Genomic DNA, 22,858 nt, shown 5'->3' with positions numbered 1-22,858 from the left:
AATACTTCGTGTAAGATGTAACATAAATTGTAATTGGTCCAGCCCGCGATACAGGAAACATTTGACCAATAGAAATGCGTGTAGCAACTCGGTGATAATAACAGGCCGAAGATGGCTGCGTCCATGTGTTTCCAGACTTATCTTCGAATCTTGCCCGTTAACTTCGTAAGACAGGCCTGTAAATGTGAATTGAGCACGAGGTAAGTTCTGTTATTGAATTTTTCATTAGATACAGTGACAAGACCAAAATTGTTGGGCAATATACTATACGGAGAATGCATGCCAATTTCAGTCACCTATTAAACGCACAGCAATTCGACATTGACCATGTATGATTGCCTTGAATCGTCCAATTATTCCTGGCATTCAATACTGTCAATGAGCCACCCTTATCACCCATGTCACGAATGTTTATATAAAACGTTGAACGTTGACTTTCTGAGCTGTTTTGCAGACCAGTTCCAGGTACAATTCAGTGCACCTAGTTCGGACTAGCGCCCTCAAGTGTTTTTTGCTAATGCTGTTTTCGATCTGAAAGACTTCGATTCACGGCCTAATCGCATATTTTTTATTCTGACGGGTTGTGTGGCTGGCTTGTGAACTTCTCGCTATTTTTCACCATTCTTTTTCATTGTACAAAATAAGGCTGCAAAATAATGGACTGTAGATTTCAAAACTGGTCAGTTTTCTCTGAAATTTCACTTTCCTATTTTAGTCGATCTGCTATAATAAATACCATTTAAACAAACGTGTACGTCGCTATGAGTCCTATAGTGAAGACAACTCGGCACAACAACCATCGTCCTTTAATAAAAGCATTTTTTGACACTGGATTGTAAAAGTTGTTTCGTGAAACAAATTATCTTAGCTAAGGCATGTTGCACTTGGTGCCAGACCTTGATATATATGTGATCTTTATTTTTGTTGAGTACAGCCTTGCTCGTAATGAGAACAATTTTCTATATATTATTATGAGGTTATTACGAGGACGCAGCAAAGTGTACATGAAAACACTACGGCTGGAAAAACGACTTGTAGAAGAGGTACTGTAATGCATTGAATAATCATTGGTTTTCAATTTTGTTATTTTGTTGTGAGTAATATCTGCTAAAAACATCGAAAATACACATGAACATATAGAATAAAAATAGAACTCATTATTCCTCTGCCAGATTCGTGAATTTAAAAATGCCAGTGAAAATTAATGGTTTTACAGTATTCTCGTATTAACCCAGTACATCTTTCAAACGCAATCCATCTTTCTCTCTCTCTATGAATTTGAAAATGTGATTCTGATTTCCTAATGTGCAATTCACAATTCCTAAAGGTGGATACCCTGTACAAAATTATGGCTCAGTGTAACTTGTGAAGGATGTGTAATATTGTAAAATATTTGAAATGAAATGCTTGTACTAATTAAAATTGTTTGTTTCATCAGAATATCATATAGCTGTGTCACTACCGCTAGGAGTTATTCATCCACGATTCAAGATAAGAGCACATCGTTACAAAGTGGGCATCTGGAAAGTGATTTAACAACAGAAAACTTAGATTTCAGTGTAGATTATGCCAAAGTAAGGAACATTCTCCGACCAAGTCCACTTAAAAATGAACCTTGGGAGGCAGGTAATTGGACACAACACAGTAAACGATGTGGAGTGATTGCTGTCAAGTTGGGTATGATGCCGCTCTGGACGAAGCAAGGAGAAAGATTACAATGTACACTTTTACAGGTGAGGCCACTAGTAGTTTAACTGATTCATCACTTGTTAGGTTATCATACTAGCAATTATTTGGATCTCTGTCATTATAAAAACACATCTACTGGGAATGAGGTCTGTGCATACTAATTAGCTATTTTGCATAATGGTAACTGCAGAGAATGGGATCTATGCATACTTATGAACATATTTGAATAACTAACTGCTGAGAATGAGATTTAAGCATATTATTGAACAAATTTGCATAATTGGAACTGTGAAGAATTTTTTTGTTTCTACATTTTGAACAAACTCACCAAACTAATGTAAACTGAGTTCATGAGTCAGAATTAATAATTAAATTTGTTAGTAGTGATTTTCTGAGAGTTTTTAAGACAAACAATTTGTACACAATTTTGTCCTTGTAAATGCCTTTGAATAATAACATTTTCAGCAAGCAAAAATAAATAGATAGTTTATCACATATTTTTATATGTTTGTGTTTTCAGTTACAAGACTGCTGTGTTATAGATTATATACCTCCAGAGGAAACCCAAGAAAAATATGGTTATTTGTATGTTGGGGCTAAAAACGCCTCCCCACTTTATGTGAGTATACTACCGATATTGTATGCATGTTTCGTATACATGTGTGGTGATATGTGATTTAAGACTCCATCAAAATCACGTGATGTGAATTTGTATACTTTAAGAATTCAGGGATTTTTCTAGAAAAAAACTGTAAGAGGGAGCACTGCAAGTGGGGAGATAGGGTTCTCCCTACCAGGGTGTGGAGTTTTTGAAAATTCTAAGTTAAAATGGAGCATTATATGGCTTCTTTGGGGCCAAAATTACTATCATACAGCTCACAGTTGAAGACTGTGGCCACATGTGATCCCTGGTCATTACGAATTTTATGGTTTTTATGGTTAAGAATTTTATCTGCTCCCCAGGGTACGGGGGCGCATGGCCATGGCATGAGGGCGCTGTGCCCCTGTTTCCTTGTTTAAAAAAATCTCTGGAATGTAGTTCTTGCATGTCAGTCAATTGATTATGTGTCTGTGCCCAGTTTTTATTAGTCCCCGTTCGGACGTAGTCCGAAAACGGGGACTTATGTTTTGCCCTGTGTGCGTCCGTGCGTCCGTGCATCCATGCGTCCGTGATCACCTGTATCTCGAACATGCATGGACCGATTAAGTTCAAACTTCACTCACACATCACACATTATATGGGACATATGCACATGCATTTTTTTCATGATCCGATTAACGATAGCCGAATAGCGGCCATTTTAAGGCCGAAAATGCATCAAAATCGCACATTTTCACCATTCCGGACCCAGATCTCAGTTATGCATGGACGGATTTTGTTCAAATTTGGTACATACATTAAACATAATAGGACCTTGATGCACGTCATTTTTTTTTGGGATCGGGCTTGAAATGGCTGACTGGCGGCCATTTTGTTTTAAAGAATTCAGTTCTGGATCCGTATCTGAGACATGTCTGGATTGATCGAGTTCAAACATCACACACAAGGTACATCATGTCACAAATATGTATGTGCATTTGTTTCATGATCTCATTAACGATAGCCAAATGGCGGCCGCTTTAAGGCCGAAAGTGCATTGAAATCGCACATTTTCACCATTCCGGACCCAGATCTCAGTTATGCATGGACGGATTTTGTTTAAATTTGGTACATACATTAAACATAATAGGACCTTGATGCACGTCATTTTTTTTTCGGATCAAGTTCGAAATGGCGGGCATTTTGTTTTAAAGAATTCAGTTCTGGATCCGTATCCGAGACATGTCTGGATTGATCAAGTTCAAACTTCACACACACATGGTACATCATGTCACAAATAGATATGTGCATTTGTTTCATGATCCGCTTAACAATAGCTGAATGATGGCCATTTTAAGGCCGAAAATGCATCAAAATCACGTATTTTCACAATTCCGGAACCGGATCTCAGTCATGCATGGATGGATTTTGTTAAGATTTAGTACATATATTAAACATAATATAAGCTTGATGCATACCAATTTTTCTTTGGATCAAGTTCAAAATGCCCAACTGGCGGCCATTTTGTTTTAAAGAATTTAGTTTTCGATCCATATCTCGGATATGCCTGGACAGATCAAGTTCAAACTTCACATACACATCATACATTATATCATACATATGCCTGTGCATTTGGGCCAGTCCTTTTAAGGTCAAAAATTCACAAAAATTGCACATTTTCACCATACCGGAACTGAATCTTAGTCATGCGTTGGCAAATTTAGTTTAAATTTTTTTTGGATTGTGTTGAAAATGGCTGACTGGTGGCTATTTTGTTTTACTGAAAGCAATTCAACATCCATATTGTTGCTGCTTTGAATGTATATGTCACTCAAATATGAACGGAACGGGGACGTGTCATTGACAATGACTTGTCTGTCTTGTTTCAAACCTGCAACCTTGGTAGCTTGGTAATATTCTTTTAATTTGTATTTACACAGGTAGGAAAGGCTTATGCTGATCTGTTCAACAAAGCGTGTGTTCCAGTTAAACAAAAACTACTTCGGTTCCGAATAACTGACGATGCAAAATTACAACCAGGTATGATCACATCATCTGGGCGGACATCCGGGCATTTTAACCGCTTGGCAACCATCTCGGTGAAAACAAAGGCCAAAGGGATGGTTGTTGAGACTCCCCTGAACAGTGCAACAAGATTAGTCCTGCGTGTATAACATATATAAATTTGGTTGTTCAGGATCACTTTAAAGTTGAGTTGTGTTGTTTTCTCGAGTTTTCACCGGCTCGACCGGCGTTCCACAGCAGCGCGCACAAAGCCCATAGAAATGCATGTACAGTGGTGCGCGTCTTAGCAACGTGGAACGTCTTGTGACGTAGCTCCGCCCCCAAGGATACTGTGGGAGTATCGCTGTTGATATGCATAGCAGAGGTTGATGTGACCGTGTACTGTTTGACTTCATGTGCAGTATGTTTGTAATGAGCTATTTATTATCCAACTTTCGCCATACAACCGGGACTGCCCAGAATAAGTGTTGAAAATTATTTGAATTTTTTGTTATGAAATTCATTTTCAAAAATGCCCACGATCTTGAAAATATCGCTCTATATTTGGAAATTTACATTTTCTATTATTGTAGGATGCAGATACTCTGCAATATTGCAAAATTACGGCACGGTATCACTTATGATGATACGGTGACAGATGTATAATAAGGTGCATATATTTCCAGACTCTAAACCAATATTATTTTATTGCATTTACCTTGGCAGGCACACCTTTATATGCTGCTCATTTCAGACCAGGCATGTATGTTGACGTCACAGCACGATCGTAAGTACATTGGAGTCAAAGGTCTAACAAAAAATGTTATTTTTATGGTCTGTGTGTGTACCACTAAAAAGTTCAGGATGAATTATTTTTCACTTATTTCACTACTGCATTCCGTGAATGTTGACAAAAGGATTAAACCGTGGACAGTATAGTATACTGTCAATAATTAAACTTGCATTTATATAATATTTAGCAAAAAAATAAATAATTAAAAAATTTTGAAACAAAATGACCAGAAAATTTTTATTTTTGATGCAGGATATTGAAAAGCTCTGCAACATCAATTTCTTGAAATTTTACTAAGTGAAGCAAAGAGCTTATAAATAGGGGGTTACTCAAACATGTTTCCAACAAAGACTTGGTGATTTTAGTGATATAGCCAAACTCTGGTGGCCATTTTGAATTGAAAATTGGTCACATTACATACAACTGTTAATTTCAAAACTAGTTCAGTCATCCCAGTTTTTTTCCTTGGACTTAAATAACCAGTCAGTTGCCCACTCAGGATTGAAAATTAGAGTACATTTTGCTCACTTGCAAGGTATGTGTCATTCCTAGTTGGAAAAATAGTGTATGGTTGGAGGCCAGGGGGACGTAAACCTGTCTGTCTGTCCTGTATGCGGTTCTTAGTGTACAGTTCACTCGTTTCTTTGTCATAACGAGTATCTGTAGGTAGGACAACTGAACTTCTTCTTCTATTGGAATTTGTTTGGTCTACCTAGCAATGCCCTTTCTTTGCAGCACTTGAGCTATAAAATAAAATAAAAAATGTATAATTCATTTATATTTCACTACAGAATTGGTCATGGTTTTCAGGGTGTAATGAAACGCTGGGGAATGAAAGGTCAACCGGCTTCTCATGGTGCTACTAAGACGCATCGAAAGATGGGTGCTACTGGGGGAGGTGGGGTAGGTATTATTGTTATATTAACAAAATGTATGTGATAATTGCCTTGCTTATAACAAAATGGAAGGGAAGATATAGCGTTGACAAAAATTTTGTTCATGTTGTTGTAGAAGTTCCGATTTCATTTTCTCAGAGGGTTTTAATCTGAACTATAGCATTACTGTTTATCCATCTGTGTAAAATCTTAAGTTCAAGCCAAGTTCAATTTTCATGTATCACACAGGTTTATTTATAAAATTATGACTCCAGTATCGATACTGTGTCCAAGGTATTGTCAGAATATGGTGGCCTTTGAACTTTGGGTGATCTGACCTGTGTGCACTATGGTTTTAAATGTCTAGTTACAAGTTTAAGAATTCATTCATTCATTGTATGCAAATGGCCTTGACTGCAATGAAATACAGCAGAATGGACGGTATAATAATTGAAAGAATTATGTCCATGTTGCTTATAGTGCTAATGATAACGTGTCACTGATTAATGGCGGGAAAAATCATTTCCTGGAACATGCCTGCCAACAATTTTCTTAGTATCGGTAGTTGCTGATGAGCCACTCTCGTAGAATGTCAGGAAAAGCAGGAATGAATTTCTGAGGCATTGATGGTTTAATTTGAGAAAAAAAAAAAAAAAAAAACTGCAGTGAAAATTACCAAAAAACAAAAAAACCGTATACATTAAAATACAACTTAAAACTAGAATAATTTGCACCCTGAATTTTCAATGGTCAATCTCTTATTTTCAGAAACCAGGGAGGGTGAGGCTTGGAAAGAAAATGGCGGGACAGATGGGTAACCAACTGAGGACAGAAGTGAATCTACAGGTAAAGACGACAATTACTGATGTGCTTTATATCCAAATGATATTATACAAAATACCCAAAGAATCTAATATTCACGATGTTAATTGTTACACCATCTGAATATCACATTATTGAGTTGAATGAGGGTTGCATGAGTTTGCTGTTCAAAAATGACTGGATAAACTTAACTGTGTGCTTTTGTTATGTCAACTTCATCTTGTCATTTTGAAAAGAAAAAAACTATAAAAAACCATTCACTAAATCGCAAAGAATATACATACTCTAATGGTATTTGATAAGATTCCTGTATGAAGCTGTAAGACTCTACACATTCAATTCTGTTCATAGGTTGTGAGGGTGAACACACGATATAACATAATCTATGTCAGCGGTACTGTCCCAGGGTTCCATACATCATTTGTGGTCGTCAAAGATGCAAGAATTAATCGTGTGAAACACCCACCATTCCCAACGTACGTACCTGACCGGGAAGAGGATCTCCCCGAAGAATTGTACGAGGACGACCTATTTTCTTTTGACCATGAAAGCATTACATTTGAAGAAGAAGTAGATAAGTAGTATGATGTCATAGACCCCGCTCATTCACTACGTGTTACTAAGTTGATCGTTTATATGGACATAGCAATGGTGAACGGTACGGTGATGGTTCCTGTAAATAGTATTTTATTTCAAGAAATAAAAAGTTGAACCATTAATCAGTGCATATTGTATTTGTCTCTAATCTTTGTGGCAGTCGCTAATCGTGACATAATTCGCAAGCAATTTTAAGGTGAAGGCCGTTTCAGGTATCATGTCCTTGTTTATTTTAAAGCGGGGAAGTCGTCACCTGCTCATGTGTCATATGGCCATAGCGTGTCATTGTGAGCCTTTAGCGTATGTTGTTATCGTCGCTTGGGACTCAATTTCCATGTGTGCGCAGGTGACAACCCTCTCACTTTAACATTTTATATTGTACTTTTACTTTACCATGGTGATTCATTGTAGTGTGTCCTCACAGGTAAGTGGTATAAATCTTTTGTTTTTATTTGAGATTGTTGAATTTTCATTTAATTTTTACTTTCATTTGATTCACATACATTCAATCCACATTTTGCACAATTTGTTTTGATTAATATGTTAATTAGATACTTGCATTCCACACTCCAATCATAATTGTTTTCGTGAATATATATCTGTACTACTGTATAAATACTTTATTTTAGCTGGAATAAATTTTCTCTAAAAAACTTTTTGGATGTTTTGTATGGAATTTATTTTCACTGAATTTTGACAAGCTAGATGTAAAATATAGGAAAAAAGGTATATTTGTTGGAATTTATTTTTAATGAATCATTCCTTTAGCAAAAACACAGCAAAAATTTATTCCAAGCGAAAATAAAGTATTTTACAGTATTGCACGCATTAAAATTGACACCAATCATACTAAAACACAAACACTCTTCAATCAATCTATCAGGAAACAACAATACAATTTTTTTATCTCGGAATAATAAAAAAGATAATTTAATTCTATATAAATAATTGCATAGATGTAACATAAGTGATTATCTGTACAATATGATTTTCTGGATAGCAAAATATATGCATGTACCTCAAAAGTTGTTTTGTAGCGATTATAAAGAAAATATATTGGAACATAGTTCTGGAAGACATTGTTCGCCATTGTTTCCGGCCACAATATGTGAAATTTTTCCCAATTTTCTATAATTGTCTCTAATTTCAATAGTAATTTTGGGCCAAATTGACAGAATTTGACCTTAGTTACAGGTTTTGAGCAAAATGTTTTGAATATTTTGGTCAAAATATCAAATACTTTACCTGAATTTATTTTCTATGAAGGTGACAAAATTTAAATAGGCATTAGTGATAAAATTTTAAAAGGATTAAAACAAGTAAATGTATAGACTCTGTTCCAGTCTGTTGCAGCTGCAAAACTGTGACTCTCCTTTAGGTGCATGGCGAGCCGATTATGACGAAATGCTCCTAGTGTCCTGCAGTGTAATAATTGGAGGAAAGTATGACAAACAGCAATTAATATACGTGCAGGTTTTAAATTACATTAATAATTAAACTTTTTTTTGTCCAGTCCATTTGTATCTTTTCTCTCAATATGCTGATTGTCACCAGAAATGTTATTCACAAATTTTAAAAATTCTCGATTAAGATTTGCAAGATCAAATTACATCTGTCTGGTTCAAAATTAATGTTGAAATCACAGAAAATTTTGCATCAGAATTTGGCGGGAATATATCTTGCAATAAAAAGGTGAATAAGTAGAGATTGATTCATAATGTCTAGTAAAATCAAAACTTTCAGAATTTTATAATACAGTTTTTCTTTCATCCAAGATGAAAGAAGCTTTGAAAAATGTACAAATAAATTGTGATTTCAACTATATTCTTTTTTTTTTGTAAAAAAATGAAAGTATATATCAAGTATTGTTCAAAAAATAAAATGGGTAAACTTTTTTTTTTAACATAAAACTGTATAAGCTATTGCACTTTGAAATAATTTGTTTTTAAAAAGTTACTGTGAACCAAATTTACAACAAAATTAAATATATATACAAAGTGTGAATTATTATAAAATACTATGTGAAAAAGCTTTGGCTTCTAAATTGTGAATTTTGGTGTTAAACTGACAATTGAAATAATATACAAATTAAAATAAATTTAAAAACTGCATTGTTTGATTTTTATATGTAAACCATACATTTTGGGCATTCCAGGTGTCGGCATCTCAAAATCTCACATCAGTGTACTCTAATAAGTTGTCGAGTGTCAGATGTTGTTCCCGTTTGTACCTTTGTCCGCCCGGTTTCTATTCTTTCTTCTCGCAAACACTGCTTCATTGATTTGTAAAAAGTGCTCTGTTTAATGAGAAATCAGATTTGGTGAGATATTAATTGTTTCTCTCGTAGAATGATGTCAAGTTTCAAATGAATGTATACTAAGTTGAAGTTTGCTTGATTAGACATGAATGCTAAGTCAGTTGAAGACCATAGACAAACAGTTTTGAAAGCAATTCATGTCTTACCGGTATATGATATTTGTACAAGAAGTAGTATTTCATGCATGTGTTCGTAACAAATTTCTCTCCTAAATTTTAGCATACTAAGTAGAGTATTTATGAAAGGCTCCTTAGGCTAGGGCATATTTTACAGTCTATTATTATTTAGAATTAGGTTTTTCATAGATCTTGGTAGACTTTGTGAACATTACTGTATTTGCCCTATTAGTAGCAAATACAATTTTTGGTTTATGCACAGTTTCTATCAGAGAACACCTCCTAATAAAGTAAACGTGGTGTCGGTTTGTGAAAATAGAAACACTGCAATAAATGCTCGCTTACCTTCAGATTAAGGACTGATATAATTTCAGATATTTTCACAAGTTTACCATGACGTGGCATGACATTGAAATATCTTTTGCCCAGGATGACGCCATCTGTGTCGCCGACTAAAATTGTGAACATAAAACAATATTCTAATTAAGTGGTCGAGTAGCAGGAAGTGATCATATTGTCGTTATTGGTTTTAATGTGGCACACTGGTTGCAATAATTTGTTTACAATTTTATGCAAATGAACTGCTTTTTTGGGGGGAGGGACACGTCAACACACCAACTATAGTACTATATTTGTGAGAACGTTTGTTTTTTTATAGGTAATTTTCACATTTCTGAAAGCATTCCATGGACTGTATGCAAATCACTTTAAAGTCCATCATGGTCAACCTAAAGAAACGTGTGGCAAAGGTGTAAATGGACTGTCATTGCTACCCCATCTAACTCATCTGTTTCTCAACTTCACCCTATTTTCTGTTACGAAGCAGAGAAACAACTGGAGGAAGCTGGGGTAGCAATGACTTTTAACATGAATGATAAACATCAAAGCCTGAATAATTTATGAATAACTATTATGTTTTAATTTTGATTTGTTGTGCTTATGAAAAGTACTATCATTGCAGGAATATGATCATGCATTGTGGATAATTTGCATATAAAATTATATGTTCTTAGTTACCATGGCTATGTTGCTTGAATTATAGCCCTTCTATGACATTCTATGAACATTTTGTTGACAATAATGTCTCATTTTTTTTTTCTTGAACAACAAGCGGTATTAAACGGTATTATTCAAACAAATTTTCAGCATCCCGTGGCAATAGCAACAAAACATGGCAAGTGGTCAACGAAGTCCTTAATAAGTCTAATCGTTCAACCGTTCCACAGAAATTAATTTCAGGCAATTCTGGCAAAATACTGACCACTAGTTCAGATATTACAGATGAGTTCAATGACCACTTTGTTAATATCGGTCCAAATCTTGCCGCTCAAATTACTAGCTCTGGTGATTTCATTGATTACCTCACTGGCAATTTTCTAAACTCTTTCTTCTTTCATCCTGTAAGCGACATCGACGTTTTCAAAGAAATTATTTCCCTTGACCCGAAAAAATCTGTTGGACATGACAGCATTCACCCAAAACTAGCAAGAGACACCACGCACCTAATCTCTCATCCTCTCGCACATATTATCAATTGTTCACTGAGCCAAGGCATTTTTCCAGACTCTCTCAAAACTGCTAAAATTACCCCAATTTATAAAAAAGGACCTACTACAGATACCAACAATTACAGACCGATATCTATCCTGCCTACATTTAGTAAAATTGTTGAATCAATTGTTAATAAACAGCTGATTAATTTCATAGAGAAAAAAAGTATACTTATCAAAACACAATTTGGTTTTCGTAAAAAACACAGCGCAACACTTGCCCTAGCCGACCTGATCTCAGACATAGCTGAGAAACTGGACAAAGGTTATATTACTTTTGGAATTTTTATCGACCTGAAAAAAGCCTTTGATACTATAGATCACAATATTCTGTACACAAATTACAATATTATGGGATCAGAGGGCTCCCGCTACTCTGGTTTACAAACTACCTTTCTGTCCGTTATCAATCAGTGAAAATTAACAATATTACATCTACATATAAACCAATAAAGTGTGGTGTTCCACAAGGATCGATTCTTGGCCCACTTTTATTCCTAATTTACATAAATGATATCAATAACTCAACTAATACTTTTGACTTTCGCCTATTTGCAGACGATACTAACCTCTTTCAGTATATTAAAAGTAACACAATCAAACTTGCACATACTAACAACGATTTTCAAAGAGTCTGTGAATGGTGCAGTGCCAACAAACTTACAGTCAATGTAGAAAAAACCAAATGCATGACTATTAAAACGCCTCATAAACACCTGGGCATTGAGGGCAGCTTGGATATAAATGGGTTTAAGATAGAGGGCGTTTGTTCAATCAATTATCTTGGCGTGTCCATTGACCAGCACCTCAACTGGAAACCTCACATTGAAAAAGTAAAAAAAATAATTGCCCCCAAAGTTGGTATTATCTCCCAGATCAGACATTATGTGCCCAAATCAGTTTTACTTTTGTTATACAATTCCCTGATTCTCCCGCATATTAGTTATTGTTTAGAAGTATGGGGAAACACCTATCATACACTATTAGAGCCTATCCTTCTTTTGCAAAAGAAAGTTGTACGGCTTATCTCATTTGCTGTTTACAATGCACATACTGCCCCTCTATTTAAAAAACTGGGCATACTTGATATTCACAAGTTGTGTAAATTTAAGATATGTCTGTTCATTTATGATCTGAAAAGCAACCGCTATGCCATACTATCAATGACTATCTCTCCCCTCTACCTCATTTATATCCAACACGACTTGCGTCAGGTAATAACTACTACATGTATGTCCCCAGGATGAATCTTTCACTTTCCCAACATACTTTAAAATATACAGCCGTAAAACATTGGAATTCTCTACCTGAGCCAATCAAACAAATTACTAATAGAATAACTTTCAAAAGTTCCCTAAAACAACATATACTGAACAACGTACTTTAATATTTAAATACTAGCTTTATCACATGTATGATACAAATATTATTTGCAGCTAAACTTTATTTGTACTTGCCCACGATTGTTCCACTAATAATATGATGTGCAGAGTAGCGCATTAACAGCTCCATTTTTTTTTCTTTCTTTTTTTCTCTCATTTTTTTTATATTATTATTATTTTACTTATTTATTTCTGGAGATTTTGTTTTTTGTTTATATGTGTATATATGTATGTGTGTGCACGTATATATACATATATATATATATATATATATATATATATAGCCTGCATAGAAATGTATATTGGTTAGGATTGGGCCACAGACTAGATTAGTTCGGATGATGAAATTATTATTATTATTATTACTATTATAAGATTACTAGAATTGTTATTATTATTGGTGAAATAAATCATATCATATCGTGTGAACTTATACAACAAACATCATATTGTAAATAGTTTATGTCTACTCTTATATAAAAAATGACATGCTTTCATGCACAATGGAATTCACAAATCAAAACCTGAATGTTATGTACTTACTTGGTTCATCCAATCGGAGTCCAACATATATCTTGTGGTCCACATATCCCCTGTCAACTTTACCGACAAATCTTACTACGCCAGTTAAAGGTGGTTTCTCTGCATCCTTGTCTGAAAATATATAATTTTTGATAAATTAATATAATAATTAATCATACAGTCAGTGTCATTAGACACTCATGCTCCAATTGCTTTTTAGTGGTGTGTGTGAGAATTTTTTTCAATCAAAATTGACTTTTCTCACAGTGGATGTTTATGAATCATATGGTTTTTCTGTTATTTCAGATTGAGTGTGAAAAAACTTGAGCTTGTAATACTATTTGCAATAACTCCATTTTGGAATATGAAAACACTCCATCATTTCACAATGACACTGCATATTGTCTTGAAAAAAAAAGATTTTGGTATTTTAGATAGAAAATATGTTTCGGTTAGTGTGGCTGTAGTTGTGTGGATGAAAATACCTTTATTTTTACTGTACTTGTCTTCCTGTTTGAATGTTATCCTATCTCCAACATGTAGATAATGTGCTCGCATCCAGTCTTCCTCTAACACAACACTTCCCGGTGGTAAATGTACATGTCCTGGCTTGCCACCATTTCTAATCGACGATGGTGATGGCGATCGCCGATGGAAACCAAGTGAAGTGTGTGGTCTGCGGTTGCGGGTCTCGTTGGACGGTGATTCCCAGTCTTTTTGATTGGCCATTTGTGGTTTGACGATTGCTGTTTTCACACGTCTTTTTGGTGAATTTGATAATTGTTCCTGTTTTGGCGGTTCCGTACCTCTGTCACCAGACGTGCTACTTTCGAGACGTTGCCGTTGTTCTATATTTGTAGAGTTTGTGTACGGTGGGCGGCTGACATCCAGCTGCTTGTTGATTGGATACTGCTCATAGCAACAAATGAAATAAACAAGAAGTTTTCATTTGTGCAAATCATTTAGTACATGTTTCATCTGACCATGGTTACTAACGTAGCAACCGTGATATAGATAACTATAGAGTCACGTGTTTGTACCGGGTATTAAAGGAAACTGTATCATGGGTAGTGTAGTGGTGGTGTTTAAAGACCTTAAAAGGTTGACAAAAAACTCAGTGTGCTGCAGACTCAATGGGCTGATTGATTTGACTTTGACTTAGTAAATGTTCGCAGGTGCCCGTGGTTGACCAGGACGCCTGTTTGACAAAAAAAATGGTCAATCAAATTGCCATAATGTCATTATGAAGGGAGGATGGTCACGTGGCAAAATACGCTATATATTGGCACAATTTGCACATGAAACGAAAAATGATTGTTGTGTTACCATAGTTGCCATGGTAATGTATATTATGCATGTTTGATGCAGTATTGAGGTTGTCATTGTGTTTAAGATGTACTGTACTAAGTTACCTTATGAACTCTGTGATGAGTTGGTGATGAGGATTCCACCATGCCATTCTGTTGAACACCTTTATTATAATTATTGCCATCTGAGTTGTAAGTTGAGCTTGATGGGCTATAGTTGAAATCAGAACATTTGAGAAATCAATAGCAAAATCAAATATTCTCAGAATAAATCTCTCTCTGATTTCTATTTTAGGCGGTCAATTTTGTAGTGTAATTACAAGTATCTGCTTTGTTGCCTCCAATGCTTGAAAACAAAATTTGAATCCTCACTGATTTCAAACTATAGATGGCGCTATTTTTATTTGAAACCTTTCAAGTGACTCGCTCACTCACAATTGGATTAGAATCATCTTTTATTATCTACTTTACTCCAGAAGAGCAGCCTGAAGAATGAATTTACTGCCTTATTTATTGACACTTTTTCAATTTCTCAAAAAGCTAATTTTGTGTTGTCTAGTCTAATTTTGTGCATGATTTTTAATTGTACAATAGTTGTTGGCAAAATTCTTCAAACTGCAAACATTTGAAGAGGCAATGTAGATTCCAACTATAGATACCATTAAATGCAAATCTGCATGAACCCTGGAATTACCTACATGTATACATATAGGTACTTTTGTTACTGCATTTTTTTTACTTCCAAAATAAAACCCTATTGTTTTTGTCACCAATTTTCAAATTTTCAAAAATACCACATTGCCTCTTCAATATATTTCAACTGTCATTCAAACCAATTCCTTTCATCTGCTGGTCCAGGAGTTCCACACAGCAAAGTATATTAATTACAAGGGATGATAGTGCGTAGTTTTTAAATGCCATAGTTACCTTGAATCTATGTGATTAATTTTTAAATGTGCACCAATAGGGTAGGTTGCTATGTACTTAGACCAGACGTCTCCGTTCATTTGATCTTTAATATTCTCAAGTTCCTGTGTCTTTTGTACAACAAGACTGTCTTTTCCGATCAACAATTTTTTCAGCGTCAAGATCTCGTAATGCGCCATTCTCAACTCTTCTTCCAAATCAGGAATCGTGCTCACCTCAGCTTCCAAACTCTGCAATGATTTTACAAATTGATTTTTATGCAAATTTGAATTTATACTGAAATTCCTTCTCTGATGGGATTGGTTGACCAAAGAGAAAGTGACATGTAACATATTCTCTGATTGGTTGCTGAACACGATTGTATAGTCATGTGGTCAGATGTAGTATAAACAGTATTGCCCAGATTGAGCCTCTAATTATGTTGTATTTCTATCAGACTAAATCCAGCCTCAGATTGGGAAGGAAAACACAGCTGTGACAATTGCTGTATACTTCTTACAATGTCACTGTGATACTTGGTGATGTCATTGGCATAACTTGGTGATGTCATCACACAGCTTGGTGATGACACAGCGATACTTGGTGATGTCACTGGATAACTTGGTGATGTCATCACACAAGTGTGTAATTACCTGTATTTTGTTTCTTTGGTCCTTTATTGTTTGCCTGGCTAACGACAACTGAGCTTTTCTCTCTTGTAAATGTTTTTTACTCAATGCAAGTGTTTCTTTGGTTTCATCCAACTCTTTTTCTAGTATTGGCACAACTTCAAGTTCCTAAGGAAAAAAAAAACATTCTTGTTTATTGTGTTTATGCGTTATGCTGGCAATGATACTTCTAATGGTTACTATGTAATTTGTGACTATACCGTGAAGATGAAATAAGATTTGAGTTTGTTTCTGTTTGAAATTAACTATGGTACTTACCGTTTCCAATAATTGATTTCTCTTGACTTCGTCGCGCACCTGTTCGTTGAGGTCACTTATTCGGGTGTTTAATTCTGCAATGCATTCCCGGGCGTTACTAAGTTGTTTGTTGGTGTCCTCCAGGCTCTGTTTCAATGTCCTGATTTCCATTTCTTTGTCCCTTACATTGGTTCTGTGAAGGATATCGACAACGATACTATGTATGTAGTTGTATGCATTTCCAGCTCAATCTTCAATGGATGGGAATGAACATGACTAACATACATGTACTTGATACAGAACATTTGCATAATTCTCTGAAGGATTTAAAGTGTGGAGGTAGTCGCAGCATGTCTTGTTCGTGTACAAGTCCAAAGCGACTCATAAAATACATTTGTATTGTTTATATAAACCTGAACAAAAAAACTTGGCATACCCAAACTAGTTTTTAAATACATTGAATATTTGTTGCATGAATTTTAACAAATTTTTGTTTCAAAATGGCTGTCAGTGTAGAACGTTACACTATGTTTGGAAAATCAAATTATTCAAGAATAAAAATTTATTGAACGTGAGAACAATGTAAAAACCTTTGTATTTTGATGCATCAGCATCTGAAAAATCAGAAATATTACGAAAAAAACAAAACAGGAATATTTGATATCACTTTATAATAATATCCATGCTTACTGGCTTCCTTTGAGAACCTCTCTCAGTTGCTCTAATTGCATTTCAGTTTTCTCAACTTCAGAAACTGAAAAAACAAACAAACAAAAATCATTTTGTTAATAAATTGTTCTACTTATCGCACAGGTACAGCTAGCATGTAAAACATTCTGATTTGTTTGTAGTCTTTTCTATTGTTTCAAATGTGTGCTAAAGTCCAGTCAACTATCATGTGATCAAAAAAGATGGACGCCACATTTTGGTTCGTTGATGGTAGAATTCTGAATGTGTTCAGCAATTCGAGTCGTAAATAAATTAGAATACTGTCAACACAACAAACCCATTCTCTTTATTTTATAAATATTTATACATTTTACAATTCAAACTTTCTATTGGTCAATTGAACATTTTCAAATGACATTTCACACTGGTTGGATTATGAAAAAATAAAATTCTTTTATATTGTGCGCTTCAATTAAAGACACCAAATTTCTAACTTCCCTAGTAATTAAACATTTCATGCAGTGGTGTTATTTATTTATTTTTACTTTTATCTTTATTTTTACTTCTCAACTGAATTGCGCCAAATTTGCCGTCTACCCTAGTATTTCAAGACCATGAAACTTGAAGTAGAAATGATCCTAGATTTAAAAGTATATATTTAGCAAAGTTTATAAATAGATTTTATTAGTTTATTTTAAACCCGAAATTAGAAATGTGAAATGTTTTATACACGGTTGCAATCAAATGAAGTTTTTATCTACCTATCAATATATCCGATTTGTGTTAAATTTACCATGTATAAACTCCAGAACTATTAATCTACTTTGAAATGCCCAAAGCAATTTAATATCTTTTCAAGTTTGTAGAGTTGCATTACAAATACTGTATTCCAAAAGCAAACAGGTGGCGGCTGTTTAAGATTCAGAGATAAAGCAATAAAATAGGTATGTCTGCAGTATTTATCTAGGCTGTGATGTTTACATATTGCACAGAATATAACTGCGAGTGATATATCCAGTAATCGCCGACATTCTATGCGTGGGCTTCACTTTTCAAATGAAGTCAAAATAACCTTGGTGCCATAGTGTCTCAAATTGGCATATAAATACGCGGCATATTAAAGTACGGTATGACCTCACATTACTCGTAAATTATGAATAACGCTTGGTCGGATTTAAAGACGATATTGGAAGACATTATTTACAGTGTAACAATGATGTTCCCACCAACTATCCGTTAATTATCTTTCGTTTACAATACGTTTGGTTCCAATTACTGGCCATGTACAAAGACTGCCTCACCTTCTATTGTTATCGAGTGACTTATTAGCATAACAATTCAATCCTTGTTATATCTTATTGTTCTCTTGTTCAAAAACATCCTTTGATTTATAGGTTTTTATTTGATAGAATAGAAAGAAAAAACCTTCACTGGAATTTTTGAACGCACCTTTTGAAAATCTTTGTTTTTCTCCACTGTTATTTACGCTATTGTAAACTTTCTCGATTTCCTTTTTTGAGACAATAGTTATAAAACGTTTGAACAGATTTGGAAACAACCTTTAGGGTGGGAAAGTCGTTGACCTCACTTTCAGCTGTTTTTTTTTTTTTATAAACTCACCTCGCAACTCCAGGTTTTTAATTCGTAGTTGATTGTACGTCTGTTCTCGCTGTAGCGTTTCAATCTGTCTACCTTTCTTTTCATTCTGTTAATAAAAGTAACACATTAAAAAACTTAACGAAGTGAAGGATTTCAGGTCCTTTGAGTGAGATGACATGCATGTATGTCTGTCTGTCTCTCAAAGTCAAAATGGGCGTAAGAAACAAGATCTGTTGAATATTGAATCTGTGTTTTCTTTTGTTGGTCCTGCTAGATATGAGACGGTTTCTACATTCTCAATACAAACTTAAGTTGTTTAGTAACAGCTCAGCTGATGTCACTGTGTAGATATTTTGATATTTTTAAGTTTAATTTGTTTCCCATGTTGCACATCCATCGAGTTTTTCATTGGAAACTGAATCCTTGATGATCATATCAGGTAATTGTGTAGTCTTGTATGACTTTTATTACATGCCTATACTTTCACTTGGATGCTACACATGATTCCGGGGTATTTTTCAGTTCAGTGAATCTTGTATGGACTGTTGTTATTTATACAGACTAAGGTATTCCTAATGTATCAAACAGTTCACAATGACAATCACTGGCTAAGTTCAAACAGGGTTTTGTTAACGGTGATGTCTGGGATTATATTGAAGAGTAAAGTTCATTTACATTACCTAACCATGTAGTGATAATATTACAGACTGAGTGGCAGTTGTACAGCAGGGGAATAACATTTAATATTTCATATTTGGGCAGTAATATCATTTTGAAGGGTACTTACTAGACAGTCAAGTAGATATTTGTGGTAATAATTGGTATTTATTATACATCTGTCACCGTAATGCCACAAGTTACAGTGTACCGTGGTTTTGCGGTATTTTACGGGGTATTTTCATCTTACCATATTAAGAAATGCGACTCAGATACATACACAGACTGCGCAACCAATAGGAATCGTGCTCTTCGCTGTGTGACACTGCGATCCTGTCGCAGAGTGCAATAATCGACATTCGGCGAGTCGCACAATCGCGTCGCAGAGTTAGTTTTTAGATCCCCATACATACATGTATAATTTAGTAAGTTTCCAGTGTGATAATAGTTTTACCTTATATACAATGGGAGGTTATCTCCCACAATGCATTGCATGTATGTGCAGTAAAATGTTCAGTTGGGAAAACTTAGAATTTGGTTTAAACTTTCAAAGTAAAAATAAAATTTACAGTAGTCATAGAATTCACTACCCCATGCTGTACATAGTGTCCTGTATCACTATAATTATATATTCATCAGCTTTTACAAACATTTGTTCACCCACAACTCTAAGCACTTAAATTAAAAGGGTGGATTAACTCGTGGTAATACACCACCTTGTAAGTGCCCTCATTCTATTTATAGCTAACCTGTACATAGCAACGCATACTTACATCATTCTTAATTCTTTCCAATATTCGTCCATGTTTTTCGTTTGATTTCACCACTGCTTCGTGTTTCACTTGCAGTTCGCTGTATTTCGATTGCAGTTCCTGTTGGGGAAATTAAATATTAGACCATGGCGTCCGAGTGCATATTAAATAATCACAATATTAACCTAGAGCCGCGCTCAGTAGCGTTGCCTGGACCAGACTTTTATGGTTGCTAAGTGATGGTGGGGGCGAATGGATTTGACAAGTGTGATGCATCAGAGTCTTTGTATAATACTCTGACTATAACTTTCAATTCGTGTTGTTCAACTTTTATCAAGTGTACAGTTAATATCAATTTGATATTGGTGGTGGACATAGGTTTTTGTCACTTGTCAAGAAAATTTAGTTGACATTGATGTAGCTCTCTTGAGAGCTTTCATAGAGCATTATTGTCGTCTTGTGAAATGTTTGATGGTCTGTATCTGTGTGCATTGCGGTGGAAAAATGAATTTCCGAATTACTTCTGCCCATAGTCATTCGAAAGAGGCATGGATCTTCACTTGTTGCAAGGAATACCATTCAAAAAAATTCAAATACATAATCAAATGGATAGACAGAAATGATCGCCAGCATTTAGATGTGCTGAAAAGCCTGGAAATTTGACTTTTATGATACAATTCCTACAATTCGCACAAATGCAAACCAAAAAAAAAAAATATTTACACTTAGTCTAATTTTTAATGATTCTGATTTAAAGTATAAAATTTTTGTAATTTAATTTGTGCACATGTAAATGCCAGCTTTTATTTATAGCCCAGTTATATAACAAAATAATATATTGTACTGTGAAATATTTTTAGCTGTTTTTTAGAAGTTTCTTTAGGATGTTTTGTATGGAATTTATTTTCACTGATTTTTGATAAGTTGAATGTAAAATATTTGAAAAAGGTATATTCGCTGGATTTTATTGTCACTGAATCATTAGCGAAAATATAATATTTTACAGTAATGTATTTATGGGAAGAAAATCAATGAAACATTTGCATATACCAGCAAAATTTATTCTTGTATACCTGAGGATGGATGTGACTAACAAGTAAAAAAAAATGCATGAAACTTTAAAAGTATGGTACTACAAATTATTGATGTTTTGCTCAGTGAAATATTCAATTGAATAATTGCTGTCAGAAATTAAAATGATCCTAGAACATATAGTCTTGATAGTGTTGAAATTTACAATAAATGAAAAAACGTCTGGGGGAATAATATCAAGAAGTAAATTAGAAATAAAATGTCAACATAGATCCCATAATTACAAGTAAAAGAATTCATTGTTAATACTGTATCTTGTATGCCTAACAACCGACAATGGTGTGATATTTTTTCAGATCTGTTGTCACCTTTAACGGAATTATATGATGATTAATAGTCTCAATTCAGGGTTCAACTCTGTTTGATGTTTTGATATTAAATCAGGGCAGATAAATCAGGTTGATCCACATTGTTTACATAGTGCTGACCCTTTAGGAGAATAAATACGCATAGCCTAGATACGTAGTGATCCACGCCTGAAATTCACACAGCGATCCATGCCTGTAATAACGTGTGATAGTAAAAACTGATAATGACAAATTATATATTGGCAAACAGCATTTGGTTTCAAATATTGATATTGATTAGGTAACTGATCAAATCAAATAAAATTATAAGTAATTTGTCTTTAAAATGACATTATTATTAAGAATTTTGATCAATAAATTGATTTAAATAATTGTTGTATTTATATCTCTGGACATAAATATAAAGATAAAATAACTGTTGCGCTGTGTAGCTTTAATCAATTAATACTTGTCTATGTTGATTCCTTCCTCTAAATTGCTTCTCTTGGATTTCGCGGCATACAAGTACATACGTACCTGACGATTAGCCTTCTCTTGTTCCAATTCTTCCTTAGCGTTCTTGAGATCTTCTTGGGTGGATTTCAACTGTGCCATGACTTCGTACTCCCTAGAAGATGGAGATTTGACCCGTTTTGAGTTTCGTCTTCGGTTTGTCCATGGACCTGTGGTACTTCCGTGACTTGACATTATGGTGAACACAATTTTTACTTAAAAATACTGAGTCTCAAATTAAAGCCAGCTCACGTTGACCGCTGGTCAATTGGTGTTGTTCAAATGTAATGACTAAATGGATTATATTTTTTGTCTCTATGATCTGGTTTTGTCAAATCCCCAAACACAACACAGTATTTTTTGTTAGCGTTCAAGGACGGAACAGGTAGTTGACGACCAACAGTGTATACATCCTGCTAGCGACATTAGAAGTACAACCGCAAACAATGACAATGTTATCTATGTCGATATCCAAACAAAATACTTTAGTCCGCACCAAACACCATTGGTTGGAGACAAACAGCTATAACGTATTGGTTGAACACAATATATGTAAAATGGCTATCTTCTCAATGGAGAGGACAACAGTCCCCTTTTGAATGGAATCACATAGCATGAAATGAACAACTAAAGCAAACAATTGCAGAGTGCTTGAAAATGGATTGTAGGACTGAGGGCGCATGCACGGCTACTGCATAATTGATTGTTTATTGCCAAGATACGTTAGACAGCTTGTGCAATGAATCTTGATGATGGTAGCAACCTGTACGTTTGCTGTTAAGAATCAAATTTTCATGCATGGGTTAAGACGATTGATCATTGATTTGATTGATTTGCTGATAATTTTCTTTTTGAAGTTTGCGGTAATTGTGTTGGTTATTCAGGTTTAAGGGTAATAGGTAA

The 22,858-nt window shown here is 34.7% G+C and overlaps 2 protein-coding genes across 2 annotated transcripts; one reads left to right on the top strand and one right to left on the bottom strand.

Moving 5' to 3' along the window:
- Positions 1 to 82: 82 nt before the first annotated feature.
- Positions 83 to 7,488, top strand: LOC100371413 (large ribosomal subunit protein uL3m-like). The gene is made up of 8 exons (XM_085500783.1): positions 83 to 200; positions 1,439 to 1,733; positions 2,210 to 2,308; positions 4,210 to 4,309; positions 5,000 to 5,060; positions 5,858 to 5,969; positions 6,710 to 6,787; positions 7,115 to 7,488. Exons 1-8 carry the CDS (start codon positions 112 to 114, stop codon positions 7,343 to 7,345), a joined length of 1,065 nt encoding a protein of 354 aa, XP_085356909.1. The 5' UTR covers positions 83 to 111; the 3' UTR covers positions 7,346 to 7,488.
- A 2,021-nt stretch (positions 7,489 to 9,509) lies between these two features.
- Positions 9,510 to 22,586, bottom strand: LOC100371263 (uncharacterized). Its single transcript, XM_006817091.3, has 12 exons — positions 21,980 to 22,586; positions 20,085 to 20,183; positions 18,676 to 18,760; positions 17,077 to 17,140; positions 16,408 to 16,579; positions 16,114 to 16,257; positions 15,482 to 15,711; positions 14,660 to 14,765; positions 13,733 to 14,156; positions 13,269 to 13,379; positions 10,139 to 10,245; positions 9,510 to 9,656 (listed from the first exon to the last, which is right to left on the bottom strand). The coding sequence occupies exons 1-12, from the start codon at positions 22,148 to 22,150 to the stop codon at positions 9,540 to 9,542; spliced, it is 1,830 nt and encodes a 609-aa protein (XP_006817154.2). The 5' UTR covers positions 22,151 to 22,586; the 3' UTR covers positions 9,510 to 9,539.
- Positions 22,587 to 22,858: the final 272 nt, after the last annotated feature.

The sequence above is a fragment of the Saccoglossus kowalevskii genome, chromosome 6 (genome assembly GCF_978046115.1).
Source record: "Saccoglossus kowalevskii chromosome 6, keSacKowa6.1, whole genome shotgun sequence".
In the NCBI taxonomy this organism is placed as follows: domain Eukaryota; kingdom Metazoa; phylum Hemichordata; class Enteropneusta; family Harrimaniidae; genus Saccoglossus; species Saccoglossus kowalevskii.
This window is presented reverse-complemented; position numbering and strand designations above follow the sequence as displayed.